A 13,144-nucleotide genomic window follows, 5' to 3' on the forward strand; every position below is an offset into this window, starting at 1 on the left:
TTTTATAAATTATCAGTATATCATTATGCTCGTTTAGCGGTCATCAGCATCGTAAATCTTCGAAAGTTTTTCATATTTGTATTTTTTTTTTTAAATGTATTTACATTTATAACACTATTCTCTGTATTATATCACCTTTGCATCAAGTAAAAAAAACAGTCGCTTATGCGAGGTGTTTCTAATTCCGCGTATATGGGAGGGACGGTAAATTTGACATTGTTCTCTCTTCTGATTACCCTTATCAGTCTCGCTCAATTTTTTTTACTTTTATTGAAAGTCACGAAAATACTGTCGTGGGGTTTTACTTTTGCTATTTGAGCAAATGGGAATACAAAAAATATATTTCACTGCTCTTCAAGTTAACCCAACTACGACGACTTCCGCTGCTGAGAAACCGGAAATGTGGAAAGGGTCCATTAACTAGAAAATTACACTCAATACACAGAAAATACCTTTAAATGAATTACCAGTGGTTAAATTATGAATGAGTGATAGTCAATGTCAGTGTGGTTATTTTTGCTTGTGTTAAAATATAAAATCATACTTTTATTAAAATTATTATTATTATCATGTTGTAGGCAGGGGGAATAAATGATTAATCGTGTTTTTTCTGGCATCTTCGTTTAAAAAGTGAGGCTCCCAGCAGAGCACCGGTTGCTAGGCAGAGCGCCGCATAACGCGCGCATGCGCACTGAGCGCTGCGCGCAAGCCGGGGATTGGCCAAACAATGGTATTAGCGGCGCTAGGAGGGGGGTCGTTGTCCTCGGTGTGGTACTGTCCGAAAAAATAAACCCAGCGCCAAAATGTTTCACGTGGTGAGCGCTTGCAAGGGATAGACTAAATACGCAAGCGACCTCTGCTGCGCGCGTTAGCTTGGGGATTTATTCGAGGTAAGGACCGTGCATTCTCACATCTGTATTGTTTAAATCAACAGCAGATAGTCTCGCGTGGGGTGTGACTTGAGACGGGGCCAGGTCCTAAAATGCGATGTGTTGCGATGCAGTGCATGACAAAGTAACATATATAACAGACGGTTGTGATTTTTTTTTCTCTCCTTCTAGAAGGAAACATCTTAAAAGGGTGCTTGACTCCACGCAGGTGTGTCCAGCTGTACACTGACTTCATAAAGGAATCTCGCAGGGATCACAGTCATGAGAGAAGGGGCATCTGGAGACCTCACTGGTGTGGAGCTGGAGGGAGTGATCGAGACAGAGGAGACCCCGGTGAACACGCTTGAGAGGTCAGCAGAGGAGGAGGGGACCACCACCAGGAGGAAGAAGAAAAAGAAAAAGAAAGAGATCATCTACCGCTCGGACCTGGAGGCTGAGGATGCTGGGGAGGGGACCTCGGCGGATGTGGACGGAGCCTTTAGTCCTCCACTTGACGAAGGTGACAATATGATATCTGGGGTTGTGATGTTTGTTCGAGTACAGTGCAGTTCATCTTTTGTTTGTTTACTGTAATGGGTTAAACGGATGATGTCACCAGCTCCACAGCACGTGTGATTTCTATCCAGAACACACCAGATTGAGACCATGACTAATTGTCCCCTCATATTAAATATGACATGATATTATCTTGTATGTTTTATACCTGTTGATCATTTTATGTCAGCTATCTAGATATTGTTTTACAGTCTCCTGGTTGATAGATTTTTCTTCCAGAAAATACAATAATAATATATTTGTAAATTTCTAGTCCTAGTAAAGGTGTCTTGAAAATTAGAAACATTAGTGCATTTTAATGTACTATTTATGTACTAGTAATTATTTATTTAAATTAATTTAATTTTATTGAAAGAAAGTAATTATTTTATCAGCAAGGGTATAATATAAGGATGTAACGATTCACTCAACTCACGATTCGATTCACAATTTTTTATTATTATTTTTAAACAAAATGAAATTTAAGACAAATTATAAATTAAATATGTCCTTTTATTATTGCTTGGACAAAATGCAGTACATTTTTTTTGTAAAATTGGAATATAACTATAATAATATACTAATATAGCACTTGCATATTATTGCTCTTTTGTTGGTTTTGATTGCTTCTATTGTCCTCATTTGTAAGTTGCTTTGGATAAAAGCATCTGCTGAATGACAAAATTTCAATAGAATGTAAATGTAAATAACAAAACTAAATTGAAATTTTAAAACAAGCCCCAAATCAAATAAATAAGTAACACAAAAATGAAATAAATCTCTTCAGATAAACAAAATAAGGCTTTGTCTGTGCTCTTTCCATTTAAAATTAGAGGCAACCACTGCATTTTAATCATGATCCAAACAAAGATGCTGTATACATGCAACATGAGCAGTTTTTAATTTGAATTAGATTGTATAATTTCGACATTTTGAAGCAAAAACAGAATGGTTTGACTTCAGTTTTGTGAAACTATACATAAAACTATCTGCATTGAACAGCTGACACGCTGAACTAGATGCAGATTCACGCTAGGCCAGCAGGTGGCGCGTAAAGCGTTTCATTGGTTTCTGCTGTAAACAAATCAGCAGCGCTTATGAACTTTAATATGCATTAAAGTACACAATGTATATTGCATTAATATGCATTAAAGTACCCAATGTATATTGCATTTCCTCTTTCTTTCCCATATAACTGATAGATTTATTTATAGTAATTTCTTGTTCATGCAATATCCTTCTCAATATTTATCTTTCATTCACAGAAGAAGAGGATATCCCTCCTGACAGCCGTTTTGTGACCTTGACTGGCACCATCACACGGGGAAAGCGGAAAGGCCAAATGGTAGACATCTATATGACGCTTACAGACAAAGAGCTGAGAGACATGGCGCGCTCCAAAGAGCGTCTAGATGCAGAGTGTGACGGGGTCGCAGAAGCCAAGCAAAAACCCTGTGCACTGGGGGTCAGCCAGGGGCCTCATGTTCTCCTCTGGAGCCTTTCCTGCTCCCCGTTCATCTTCCTACTCTCCTTCATCACATCGTTTTACTACGGGACACTCACCTGGTACAACGTCTTCCTGGTTTACAATGAGGAACGCAGCTTTCTGCACAAGATCACGGTGTGTCCCTTGCTCATTCTGTTATATCCGGCGCTGATCATGACGTTGTGCGTCTGTATGGGGGTGTACGCCGCTGTCACCCAGCTGTCCTGGGTTTTTGAAGAATGGTGGTTGGCGGTGAGGGACCTGGAGAAGGGCTTCTGTGGGTGGATGTGTGGTAAGCTGGGGCTGGAGGACTGTGCACCGTATAATGTAGTTGAGCTGCTGGACTCTGACACTCTGTCCGGGACCCTCCAGGGGAAGAGGATGGAAGATGTTGAGCACACTTCTACTTTGTGAACTTGAAAAGATGTTCTTGGTTAATACAAGTTATGTATTGTCAGTGGCATCTGTGGCATGCTGCTGAAGAAGATCATTTTGACTTGGACAGGATATTTTCTTTTCAACATAAAAATGAGTCAAAATGATTTTTGACAGCATTTAACTTGTTTCAAGCCTGAGCATTCATATTAAAGGGTTAGTTCACCCAAAAATGAAAATTCTGTCATTAATTACTCACTCTCATGTCGTTCCAAATCCCTAAGACCTTTGTTCATCTTTGGAACACAAGAGATTTTTTCAGGGTTATGTTTACGTTGTTTACGCACGCTGAATGTAAACAAGTGCTGATTACGTTCTGGGATACTCTCCAAAATGGTGAAAGAGCAGTAACTCGGGGAGAAGACTTGTTGAATAAATTATATTATTATTGTTTTCTTTGCACAGAAAAAGTATTCGTAAAATTACGGCTGAACCACTGAGGACACATTTACAGATGTCCTTGTACAATTATGAGTCTGGGAACATTGCAGTTGCATTGCTGTGTACGAAGGGTCAGAGAGCTCTCAGACTTTATTGAAAATATCTTAATTTGTGTTTTCAATTTTGAAGAATGTTGGTAACTAAACCATTTCGGTTCCTAACAACTTTTTTTTGTGTTTTTATTTTTTTGTGTTTTTGGTTTTTAAGAATTTTGGTTTCTTAACAATTTTGGTTTGTAAAAACATGAAAAAACAAACAAAAAAAACTTACGTTCTACCGAAGAAAGTAAGTTTTGGAATGACATGAGGGTGAAGTGCACAGTTTTATTGATTTGTACACATTGCCAGAGAATCATCCATGAATTAGCCTAGTCTGAAACACTTTACGTTTTGGCAATTAATTGTAAAAAAAATTTTTTTACAAAAACTGAAATATAGGGCCAAGTTACTCAGAGAATTCAGCACATTATCTTTCCATATCACATTTAAAATAGAAATGCTATACAAATGAATGACAAAAACACTAATGTTGTTGATGCAGTTACTCATGATGATATCCAAAAGCTAATTTTAAAATAATTAGTTTTAGAACATAATCAATAGGTTTTCTGATGTAAGTTTATTAAAAATAAAAACTGTGTAAATGTTTAGAACTGCAGCCTTAATCTGAATCACTGCGGTCAGCCTGCAGTAATGATTTATATTCAGAGCACTCAAGTTCAATTTGGTCGGAAGTTTGATACTTTCAGATTTTATCCGAAGACAATAAGGTATGGCAGATATGCTCCTTACTTGCTTAGACTACATTTTTTTCTCGTAGGATTTATCAGTAATCTTAGTCAGTCTGCTCTGATATGATTAAAGGCAACTTTATACTTCCAAGCATCAGATTCCTCTATGCAGAAGAGTAGCATAAAATGATTAAATGTTTTTATGTACAGCAGTGACCATAAAGAATCTAAGACTGAAACTTAGATGAACAATCTTAAGAAATGAAAGGAAATGCCTTTCATCTTTAGAGAGTTTACTCTCTGTGTAATCAGAAGTATGCTTCATATTTATCTTTACACACATTACATACACTCTTTGATGAAACTTGATAAGCAGATAATGTTTCCTCTTTTAGTTTGACTGATACTTTCAACTGAATCAACCACTAAAAAACAGTGACATTTTACACTATAAGCAGGAAAATTAACTTTTACACTTTGTGATTTTTGTATACTTTTCTTTTTTTATATTGTGTTCATATCCACGTATGGATATGTCCTAAATCACTGAATTGTTGTGTTAGTGTTTGAAACAGTGTGGTGCTTTGTATTTCCACAGGTGTAACACCAATGGTGCTATAATAGTGTTCAACAAGGATGCCAGCCATTAAAAACCACAGGCTGTTTTACACACATTAAGGATAATGGCTCAGTTGTCCCAGAAGATCGTCTTACATTTCAAAAACCTTTTATGAGAAAAATTTAGATTATTGGACGATGCATCTATTTCTGATTGGGTGAGGTCTGGTTCTCATATTGCACCTCAAAATCTCAAATCCAATAGATAGTTAAGCTCTGAGAAGCTCTGGGGTATGAATTATAGCATCTCCTTTTCATATACACTTTATCTTTTGTTTATCTAGGCATTCTGTTGTATTGTAACATTACTAAATACAGGCTTCCTATGGTAACTGAAATGTTAAAATTATGTTTTTCTGAAGACTAAAAAAGAAAAGAGTCCTGGCCAGGAAAACCAGGATTTTGGTTTCCATGGCCTGAAAAAAACACAAGAATTAATAAAAACTTCGGAAGTTAATAGGCTATACACTTTTCTAGCTATGACGATTTCCTTTACTAAAAATGCTTCCAATTTGTAAGAATGATTCTTTTGAGTCACAAAGGAATGATTCATTATTCATTGAAAGATTTGGTCTGAGTCAAAGCTTATATAAACTTGTCTCACAAAAAGTGTGGGAACCCTGTAAATGACCAAATATCTTAGAAGAGATCTATGCATCTGATCAGAATCATTTGAATATGTTCACAAATATCTTTAGGACAAAAAGGGTTGTACTATTAGGATATATTTGAAATATTGGATTTATGCATTTATTAAAAGCTTAAATTGTATTGGATCTGCAAATGCGCAGCTTTTATGTAAACCGCCTTTTAAAATGAGTAATTATAGTCTGTTGCACAAGAGATTATTGCTTTTTGTTTATCTTTTGGGACTTTTCCAACACTCATCTCGCTGCTCCTATTACAAGACCTTGACCTGTTGTGTTGTTTTATTTCGCAGTTAGGCCAGCCTTACAACTGTTACACAACACTTGAATGACATGAAATATTGTATATCATAAGAAATATTGTCTCCTGTTTATCTGTAAACATGGTTTCTAAGCACAAACTGTTTTTACAGCATGTTTTGTTTTCACAAGTATGCACTTGGTGTGTTTTTTTTCCCCAACCATTTATAATAAAGAATGTTTCGTTTGTTCTATCAATGATACAGTTTTTCCACCGTAAAAAAAGTCAGAACTTTTAAAGTTTATGCAGCTCCCACAAACTGTAAAAGATGTGCCACAGTGCTATATTACGGCGCCCCGCACATGGCATGCAGGAAAAAATAGTAGGCTAAATCGTGCGCACGATTTACTAATTCGTTCCCTCAATGTACTAAAACATGCACACGATTACTATTGCGTTCACTCGATTTATAAATTGTGTGCACGATTTACTAATTCATTCCCTCGATTTGCTAAATCGTGCGCACGATTTAGCAAATCGAGGGGACGCAATAGTAATCGTGTGCACGTTTTAGTACATTGAGGGAACGAATTAGTAAATCGTGCGCACAATTTATTTATTTTTTCTTGCATGTCATGTGCGGGACTCCATACTATATAATTACTGAACCTTTTTAAAAAATGTTATCATCGCGGCTTGTCAACAAGCAGTCCCTCCCTTGACCCTCCTTAATTAAACCGGTCTGTAACAGAATCACCACTAATTAAGTGTAATAAAAAGTCAATATTGTTAGAGTGAATAAGCGCGAGTGAATATCTGACCCACCCTACCTTATAGTACCGTGAGGCGTGGTTTGTTTGTGGCTCGGTCATTCACTTTCGTTTTTGTTTTCTCGACGTCCTCGAAAAGATGAAGCCACACGTCAACGGTAATACTTAGGCAAACGCCATATGCTGCTTTCTATTAGTTGTAATTGTATATTTTATTAATATTGTAATAGTTTAACTTAATGTTTGTTTATAATATTAGCTTTTCATAACATTTCCGTAAAATACGTAGTTGCATAGTCAAAGGCCATTCAGCCAGTCAGTCAAAGGTAATTTGATCTAGTTTTAAAATGAGAATAGGATATGTAAGTTATATTCTTTGACGCATGACAGGTCATTTATCTCTACGCAGTGGCGTAGTTTGTGCTTTTTCGAATAGACTAACGTTATATCTATCTTATTTGATCTGTGCTTACAGAGTGTTTGCATTTAACTATGCGCACGTCACTAATAAAGCTGGACACGTAAAGCTTTGGACACGTGTCGTTTAATCAAAAGACGTCATTTTTGTTCGAATCGTTCTTTTGAAACGGATCTTTTTAGCTAATCAGTATCGGGTGAAGCTTTTCACATACAGTGTGAACGAACCGCTCGAGCTGTGAAACTGATCCTTTGAAAAGTTCCAAGAATCTGAATCATATTGTAAAGCACGATAGACATTTGCGTGGGTTCTCTTCGCTCATGAATATGATCCAAGTCATGTGACTAAATCCCGTGGAAAGGTTAACAAAGCGACCGAGTTCTTAACGGGATCCCCCTTGAATTTTTAAGGCTTGTTTTGCCTTTGAAATGCTAATATAAATTCCAAGAATCTGTATGCAAAAGTCGTGAATTATGTTGTCCAAAATGTAAACTAAATCCCAAGAAATTAAATCTATCCTAATATAAGAAAGTTTATGTAGATTTTTAAAGGCACTGTATTTCTTGAGGATATCCAGGTGCTTGCTATCTATCAAAGGCATAGTTTGGTTATGAAATCGCTTTATCTTTTTAAGTGCCACATTTTTTTTTTTATTTGGTGTCACCAGGAGATAAGCCTGTCTGCAGGCAACACCACCAACAATTTTGGCTCTCTAAATTAAGGACTATGAAGGTATGTCTGGCCTTTGCAGTTGTCCTCAATATGTTCACACTGATTGTGAGAGAAAGAGAGAAAAAAAACGTAATGTTGTGTGTGTGCTTTGCCCTTTACAGGTGTAAATCCAAAGTGGCTATTGATTTCTACAAGAATGTGATGAATGAGGCTACAGTGGATTTTTCTCACTATCATGATAAATGCAATTTTCATTCAATAATTGCTAAAAAAAGAAAAAAGACCAATAGCTATGTTCCCCTGACTATATTCTTAAGTAAACAAACAGATGTTTAAAATGCATAATAAAATTCCACACTCCCACCTTTTAAAATGACCCAAAATATAACCTACAGCATCTATACAGGGTCATACAGTGAAATGGCAGCTGGATTTTCTAACATAGTCAACTGTGTGACTGCATCTCTTGAAAAAGAGGAGTGTAAAACACTACTGTACCTTTGTACAGATTTGTTCAACAACATCTGCATGGAAGATTTGAGAGGGGCTTTGTTGGCATTTGCCAAACAGACACAAGCTCAAGCAGGTCAAGCTCTGCTGATGGAGCTCATGTTCCGAATGAAGCGCTTTGATATCCTAAAGAAAGTTTTTGGTACCAACAGACAACAGGTAGAAGGAATTCTGAAGAAGGGAGCTGTCCTCTCAGATTACAGGTAATTTATGCTAATAGCATATCTCAGTGTCTAAAATATTTCCTTCTTGTATGAGAAAAACAACCCATGTGGTGAAACTAATACTTATGGTAATGAAAACCTTATTTTATAGTCTGACATTTGTTTTTGGGGTTATTAGAGCACTCTCTTGTGAAAAACCCAAGCAGAAATACCCGTGAATGTTATTTTCACCCACACATGTCTATTTTGAATTGGTCTCTTTTATACAGGGTTCTAATGGCAGAAGTGAGCGAAAACCTGGGGAATAAGGAGTTACAATCTCTTATATTTCTCCTGAGCAGTACCCTGCCCAAAGAAAGACTGGCTAGAGCTACTGTAAGACAAAAGTTTGTCTGTTTCTGGTGGGTTTATGTAATGTGCATTTTTATTTCATGTTTGTCATTTAATTTGATTTCTCATAGAGCTTTCTAGATGTGGTAGTGGAGTTGGAGAAGTTAGATGAAGTATCATGTGACAAGGTAGACCTGCTTGAACAGTGTTTGACAAACATTAACAGAATGGACCTTGTCAAAAGGATTCAGGCCTACAAGAATAGAGGTCAGTCATTTCTGAGATCACTTCTTTTAGTAGTTGCTTGAATTGCTTGTCAGTAGGGGAATTACACAGGGGATACATTTTACGCAACGACTGGGTGCAGCCTTTATGTATAAATTAATTCTGCAGTTTTGTTACGTACATCAATATCCATAGTGCAATGTTTGATTTTACCTGCCAAAACAAACCTGTCTTACTGTCACAAAGTTTGGCTGGCTGAGTGTTTTTTTTTTTTTTTTTTTTTTTTTTTTTTTTTACTTTGTTATTTTGCCGACTGCTTAAAATAGTGTTTTCGAGGTGAGAAGTTGCTGAAACTAAAGTTTGCAAAGTTCATGAGTTGTTTTAATTGTAATAAAAACCTGACATTAAACATAAGCGCACCCATGGTTGACATTTGTAGATGCTTTTGTTCATGGCACCAGTTAAGAAGCTTAAATTGAAAATATTTAAATCAAATAATTAGTAAATTAATAATACATAATTTAATCAAGAGAATTAATTATTACCATTTCAGGTCAGAATGTACCATGTGCAGTTCCTAAAGTTCAGAAATCCTTTAAGGTAAGACATGCATTAAGGAAATACATTTCTGTATTGAATAGATATAGTCTATAGTAGACACAGTCTGTTGAATAATGGGTACATTTTTACTAATTATTATAAAAATGTTTCTCTATTCCTTAATTTTAGTTCGCCCCTGTGCAATGCCAGCCTTCTGTTCAACAAGTGAAACAAACACTATGCTTTTCTCAAGGTGAGTGTGTGTGTGTGTATATAATATATATTTGTCTACCTATGAATAACATTAAAGACTTGCACATGGTCTTTTTCTAGAGTTTCAAAATTTGAAGGTTTCAGTACCTGAAACAGGGACACAACATCGACAGGCAAGAAATTATCATCTTAATTAATCCTGTAAATAGTAATCATGCCAAAGTCTATCATCTTTTCTGATGGTTATTTTATTTGAGTAGGTTATAAGATGTTCCCCCTGTATGTCTGCTAGGCTTTCATGGAGCAGTATGAAATGAATCCTGAGCAGAGGGGTCTGTGTGTGATTATTGACTGTGTTGGCTTTGATGGAGGTAAGTGTGTGTCACAATGTATCAAAATGAAAGTGTCTTATAGAGTATGTATTAAGAGATAAATAACAAACATGATTGATTTTTGACCTTGGTTTTTTGGGGAAAATTTATTTGCAACCACAATGATGTCATAAAGTTTCAGAAAAAAAAAACACCTTTCATGATTACGTTTTTAAAAACTCCCATTGTCCACCCCTGATTTTTTTTAAAGAAAGTCATAATTTTCATCATAGCATTTAGTTTTTTCCTTTAATTACAAATTGGGTAAAGTATGGTTAATAGAGAACACAATTTATAGCTCTTTAATGTGCTACAGTAAAACATCTGCATCTAAACATCTACGTTGTGTCTTTTCAGAGATGATGAATCAGACATTCAAGTGTCTGGGTTTCAAGGTCATTTTTCACTCTCTCTTGGCTCTAAAAGAAACCCAGAAGGTCTTGGAAGACCTGACCCGCAACAGGATCCTTCAGGGGGTCAGTTGCTTTGTCTGCTGCATCATCAGCAGGGGAACGGACACTCATCTGTTGGCAACGGACTCTAGCAGACTTGGCATCATGCTGGAGGACCTCAGGCAGCTTTTCAGCCCAACCCAGTGTCCCTCTCTATGTGGTAAACCCAAACTATTCTTTACCCAGATCTACAGGACCACAGAAGTCCCAAATACCCCCTTAATGGATGATGAATACCTTGAGACAGATGCGCCAGCATGCCACTATTCTAGGAGGCTATGTGCGAATACAAGGACTATCCCAGCGTCGACAGATCTCCTTTGGAGCGTGTGCAGAGCAGAGGCAAAGCTGCTGGAAGGGTCTGGACACCAGTCGGTTTACCTGCATGCCTTAAATTCTACCTTTCTGATGGGATGTCAGAGGTATGGGCACGGTTTATGATAGAAAATACTTAATTTAAAAGTGGTCAATGCAAATATTTTAAATCATGCAATTTTATGAATAATACATTTTCTTGCAGTAGTATTTTATTCGCATAAAAAACGCTGTACATTCACTTTACAAAACTTTAAAGATCTTATTTGTTAGCATTTAGTTATTCACTGACATGAGCTAACAGGGAGCAATATGTTTTTACAACGTTTAGTAATCTTATTATTGTTTGTTAATAAAAATACAGTTGTTCGTTAGTTCACAGTGCATTATTATTAAATGCATACATATTGATAAATGTTGAAATTTAACTACTGGAAGATTAATAAATGCTATAGATATATTGTTCATTCTTAGTGCATGTTAAAGTTGCTATATACGATTTTTCAACCACTAGATGACGCACAGGAGCACCATATCCTGGAAATACATATAACGAAATTGAGATCATTTTGGCATTTATTTATTATTGCTTGTGACCTGACATTTAACGCTTTAAGTCACTGTAAAAAGTGTATATGCTTAATCGTTTTCAGCTTTTGCAGTTGAGTTCTCAGAAAATAAAACTCCTGTAATTAAAATATCCATATTTATGAATGTTTGTTTTTTTAATTTGCAGAAAGATGCTTTTATTGGACATCATGGAAGAGGTGACGAGAAATGTGTTTAGTTACAATCAACAAAATCCTGAGAATCAGTACCACCTTCAACTCTCTCACACACTACGCAAGAAACTTTATTTGTAACACTTAATGTCCACACACACCCTATACTTGTTTTTTAGGATGGAAATATTTTCCATATAGTGGATGAATAATCAGAGCATAGCTGAATACTGCCGTAGTAATCATTGTGTTTCATGTATTTGTATATTATTATTTATATTTATTTGTGTATCTTCACCTCCATTGGCAGCTGATACAGGGTTCTCTATTGCAGTCACAGTGCTAGTGCCTCACTAATTAATTTAAGAATACCTTCAGTCATTACTCCGGCTAAGTGAAGTTTATTTGTATAGCACTTTTATAAATACATATTGTCTTTAAAGCAGCTTTACAAAAAAAACATGACTTAATCCTCCAAAGTTGCAAGGCAAAGATGAATGGTGCAAGGAAAGCAACTCTATTCATTTACATGCTAAATATAGTTCCATCATGCTGTAGTATTAATTATGTACACTGAATACATTTTTAATATGCAAGATGTGAGATTTGAGTATCTTGTTCAAAAATCCACTTCTCTTCTATATGAAACTATATACACATTGATAATAATGCATATACACATTCTAACAAATATATCCTTATTGTCTGATAGTTTTGATGTACTGTATCAGTAGGCTGGAGTTTTGTGACCTTAATGAGTGTGGTGGATCGTAGCGCGATCGATCACTCTCTAGAGCAGAACATAGAGTAGACCATAGACTTGAAAAGTTGATGTGAATTGATGATTCAATTTGGGCTGATCTAATCAGTTTTTATGACATATGTAGAATTTGTATATTGTAATATATATCAAACCAGATTGTAATGTAATGTTAAAATATTTAAACATAGGCCTTTATCTAATTGTCATTTAAATAAATAACTTATCATATTCACATAATTAATTTAATCTCCCTTCAGAGACTTGCTTACAAAATGATTACTGGATGCTTTCTGTTAGCAGATAATAAAATGAATTAACAGATTATAACAATAGCGACCAGTATGAAAATCTCTCTAAACTGCATTACACTTGGCAGCATGGGATGTGTAGAGAAAGTGAGTATTTGAATAAAAAGCTATAAATCTACTTTGCGTTTTGTCTTTTTTTTTTTTCTTCAATAATTTCACCAAGCTAGCTCAATGAGTCACCCTTCACAACCTACAAACATTAAAAACAATAACCTGCAAAAAGAGTGTCTTTTGAGTGAATACGTTGAAAAGATTTGAATTATTGGGATGATAAAACGCTCCATCAATAGCAAATATAAATACAAGTGATATTAAAATGCTCCACCATTGTAGAGTTGGCGCGAGCTCA

At 35.8% G+C, this 13,144-nt stretch overlaps 2 protein-coding genes across 3 annotated transcripts; both read left to right on the top strand.

Annotated features, from left to right (window-relative positions):
• The first annotated feature begins 445 nt into the window (after positions 1-445).
• On the top strand, positions 446-3,901 carry tmem169a (transmembrane protein 169a). Of its 2 annotated transcripts, none has more exons than XM_019117837.2 (3): positions 446-890; positions 1,099-1,389; positions 2,690-3,901. In XM_019117837.2, the coding sequence occupies exons 2-3, from the start codon at positions 1,152-1,154 to the stop codon at positions 3,322-3,324; spliced, it is 873 nt and encodes a 290-aa protein (XP_018973382.1). In that variant the 5' UTR covers positions 446-890; positions 1,099-1,151; the 3' UTR covers positions 3,325-3,901. The 2 variants fall into 2 exon arrangements, with proteins under 2 accessions (XP_018973382.1, XP_018973381.1); XM_019117836.2 differs by having other exon boundaries at positions 450-890; positions 1,062-1,389.
• A 2,912-nt stretch (positions 3,902-6,813) lies between these two features.
• Positions 6,814-12,913, top strand: cflara (CASP8 and FADD-like apoptosis regulator a). Its single transcript, XM_019122357.2, has 11 exons — positions 6,814-6,950; positions 7,878-7,942; positions 8,044-8,595; positions 8,826-8,931; positions 9,018-9,153; positions 9,665-9,711; positions 9,841-9,904; positions 9,985-10,037; positions 10,157-10,235; positions 10,593-11,109; positions 11,739-12,913. The coding sequence occupies exons 3-11, from the start codon at positions 8,255-8,257 to the stop codon at positions 11,863-11,865; spliced, it is 1,470 nt and encodes a 489-aa protein (XP_018977902.2). The 5' UTR covers positions 6,814-6,950; positions 7,878-7,942; positions 8,044-8,254; the 3' UTR covers positions 11,866-12,913.
• Positions 12,914-13,144: the final 231 nt, after the last annotated feature.

Source organism: Cyprinus carpio, chromosome B11 (assembly GCF_018340385.1).
Source record: "Cyprinus carpio isolate SPL01 chromosome B11, ASM1834038v1, whole genome shotgun sequence".
In the NCBI taxonomy this organism is placed as follows: Eukaryota; Metazoa; Chordata; class Actinopteri; order Cypriniformes; family Cyprinidae; genus Cyprinus; species Cyprinus carpio.

Coding starts and splice junctions, on each gene's coding strand:
- tmem169a (XM_019117837.2), top strand. CDS start 1,152: ATGAGAGAAGGGGCATCTGGAGACCTCACTGGTGTGGAGCTGGAGGGA. Junction 1,390..2,689: donor TAGTCCTCCACTTGACGAAG/GTGACAATATGA, acceptor TTTCATTCACAG/AAGAAGAGGATATCCCTCCT.
- cflara (XM_019122357.2), top strand. CDS start 8,255: ATGACCCAAAATATAACCTACAGCATCTATACAGGGTCATACAGTGAA. Junction 9,154..9,664: donor TCAGGCCTACAAGAATAGAG/GTCAGTCATTTC, acceptor TTACCATTTCAG/GTCAGAATGTACCATGTGCA. Junction 11,110..11,738: donor TTTCTGATGGGATGTCAGAG/GTATGGGCACGG, acceptor TTTAATTTGCAG/AAAGATGCTTTTATTGGACA.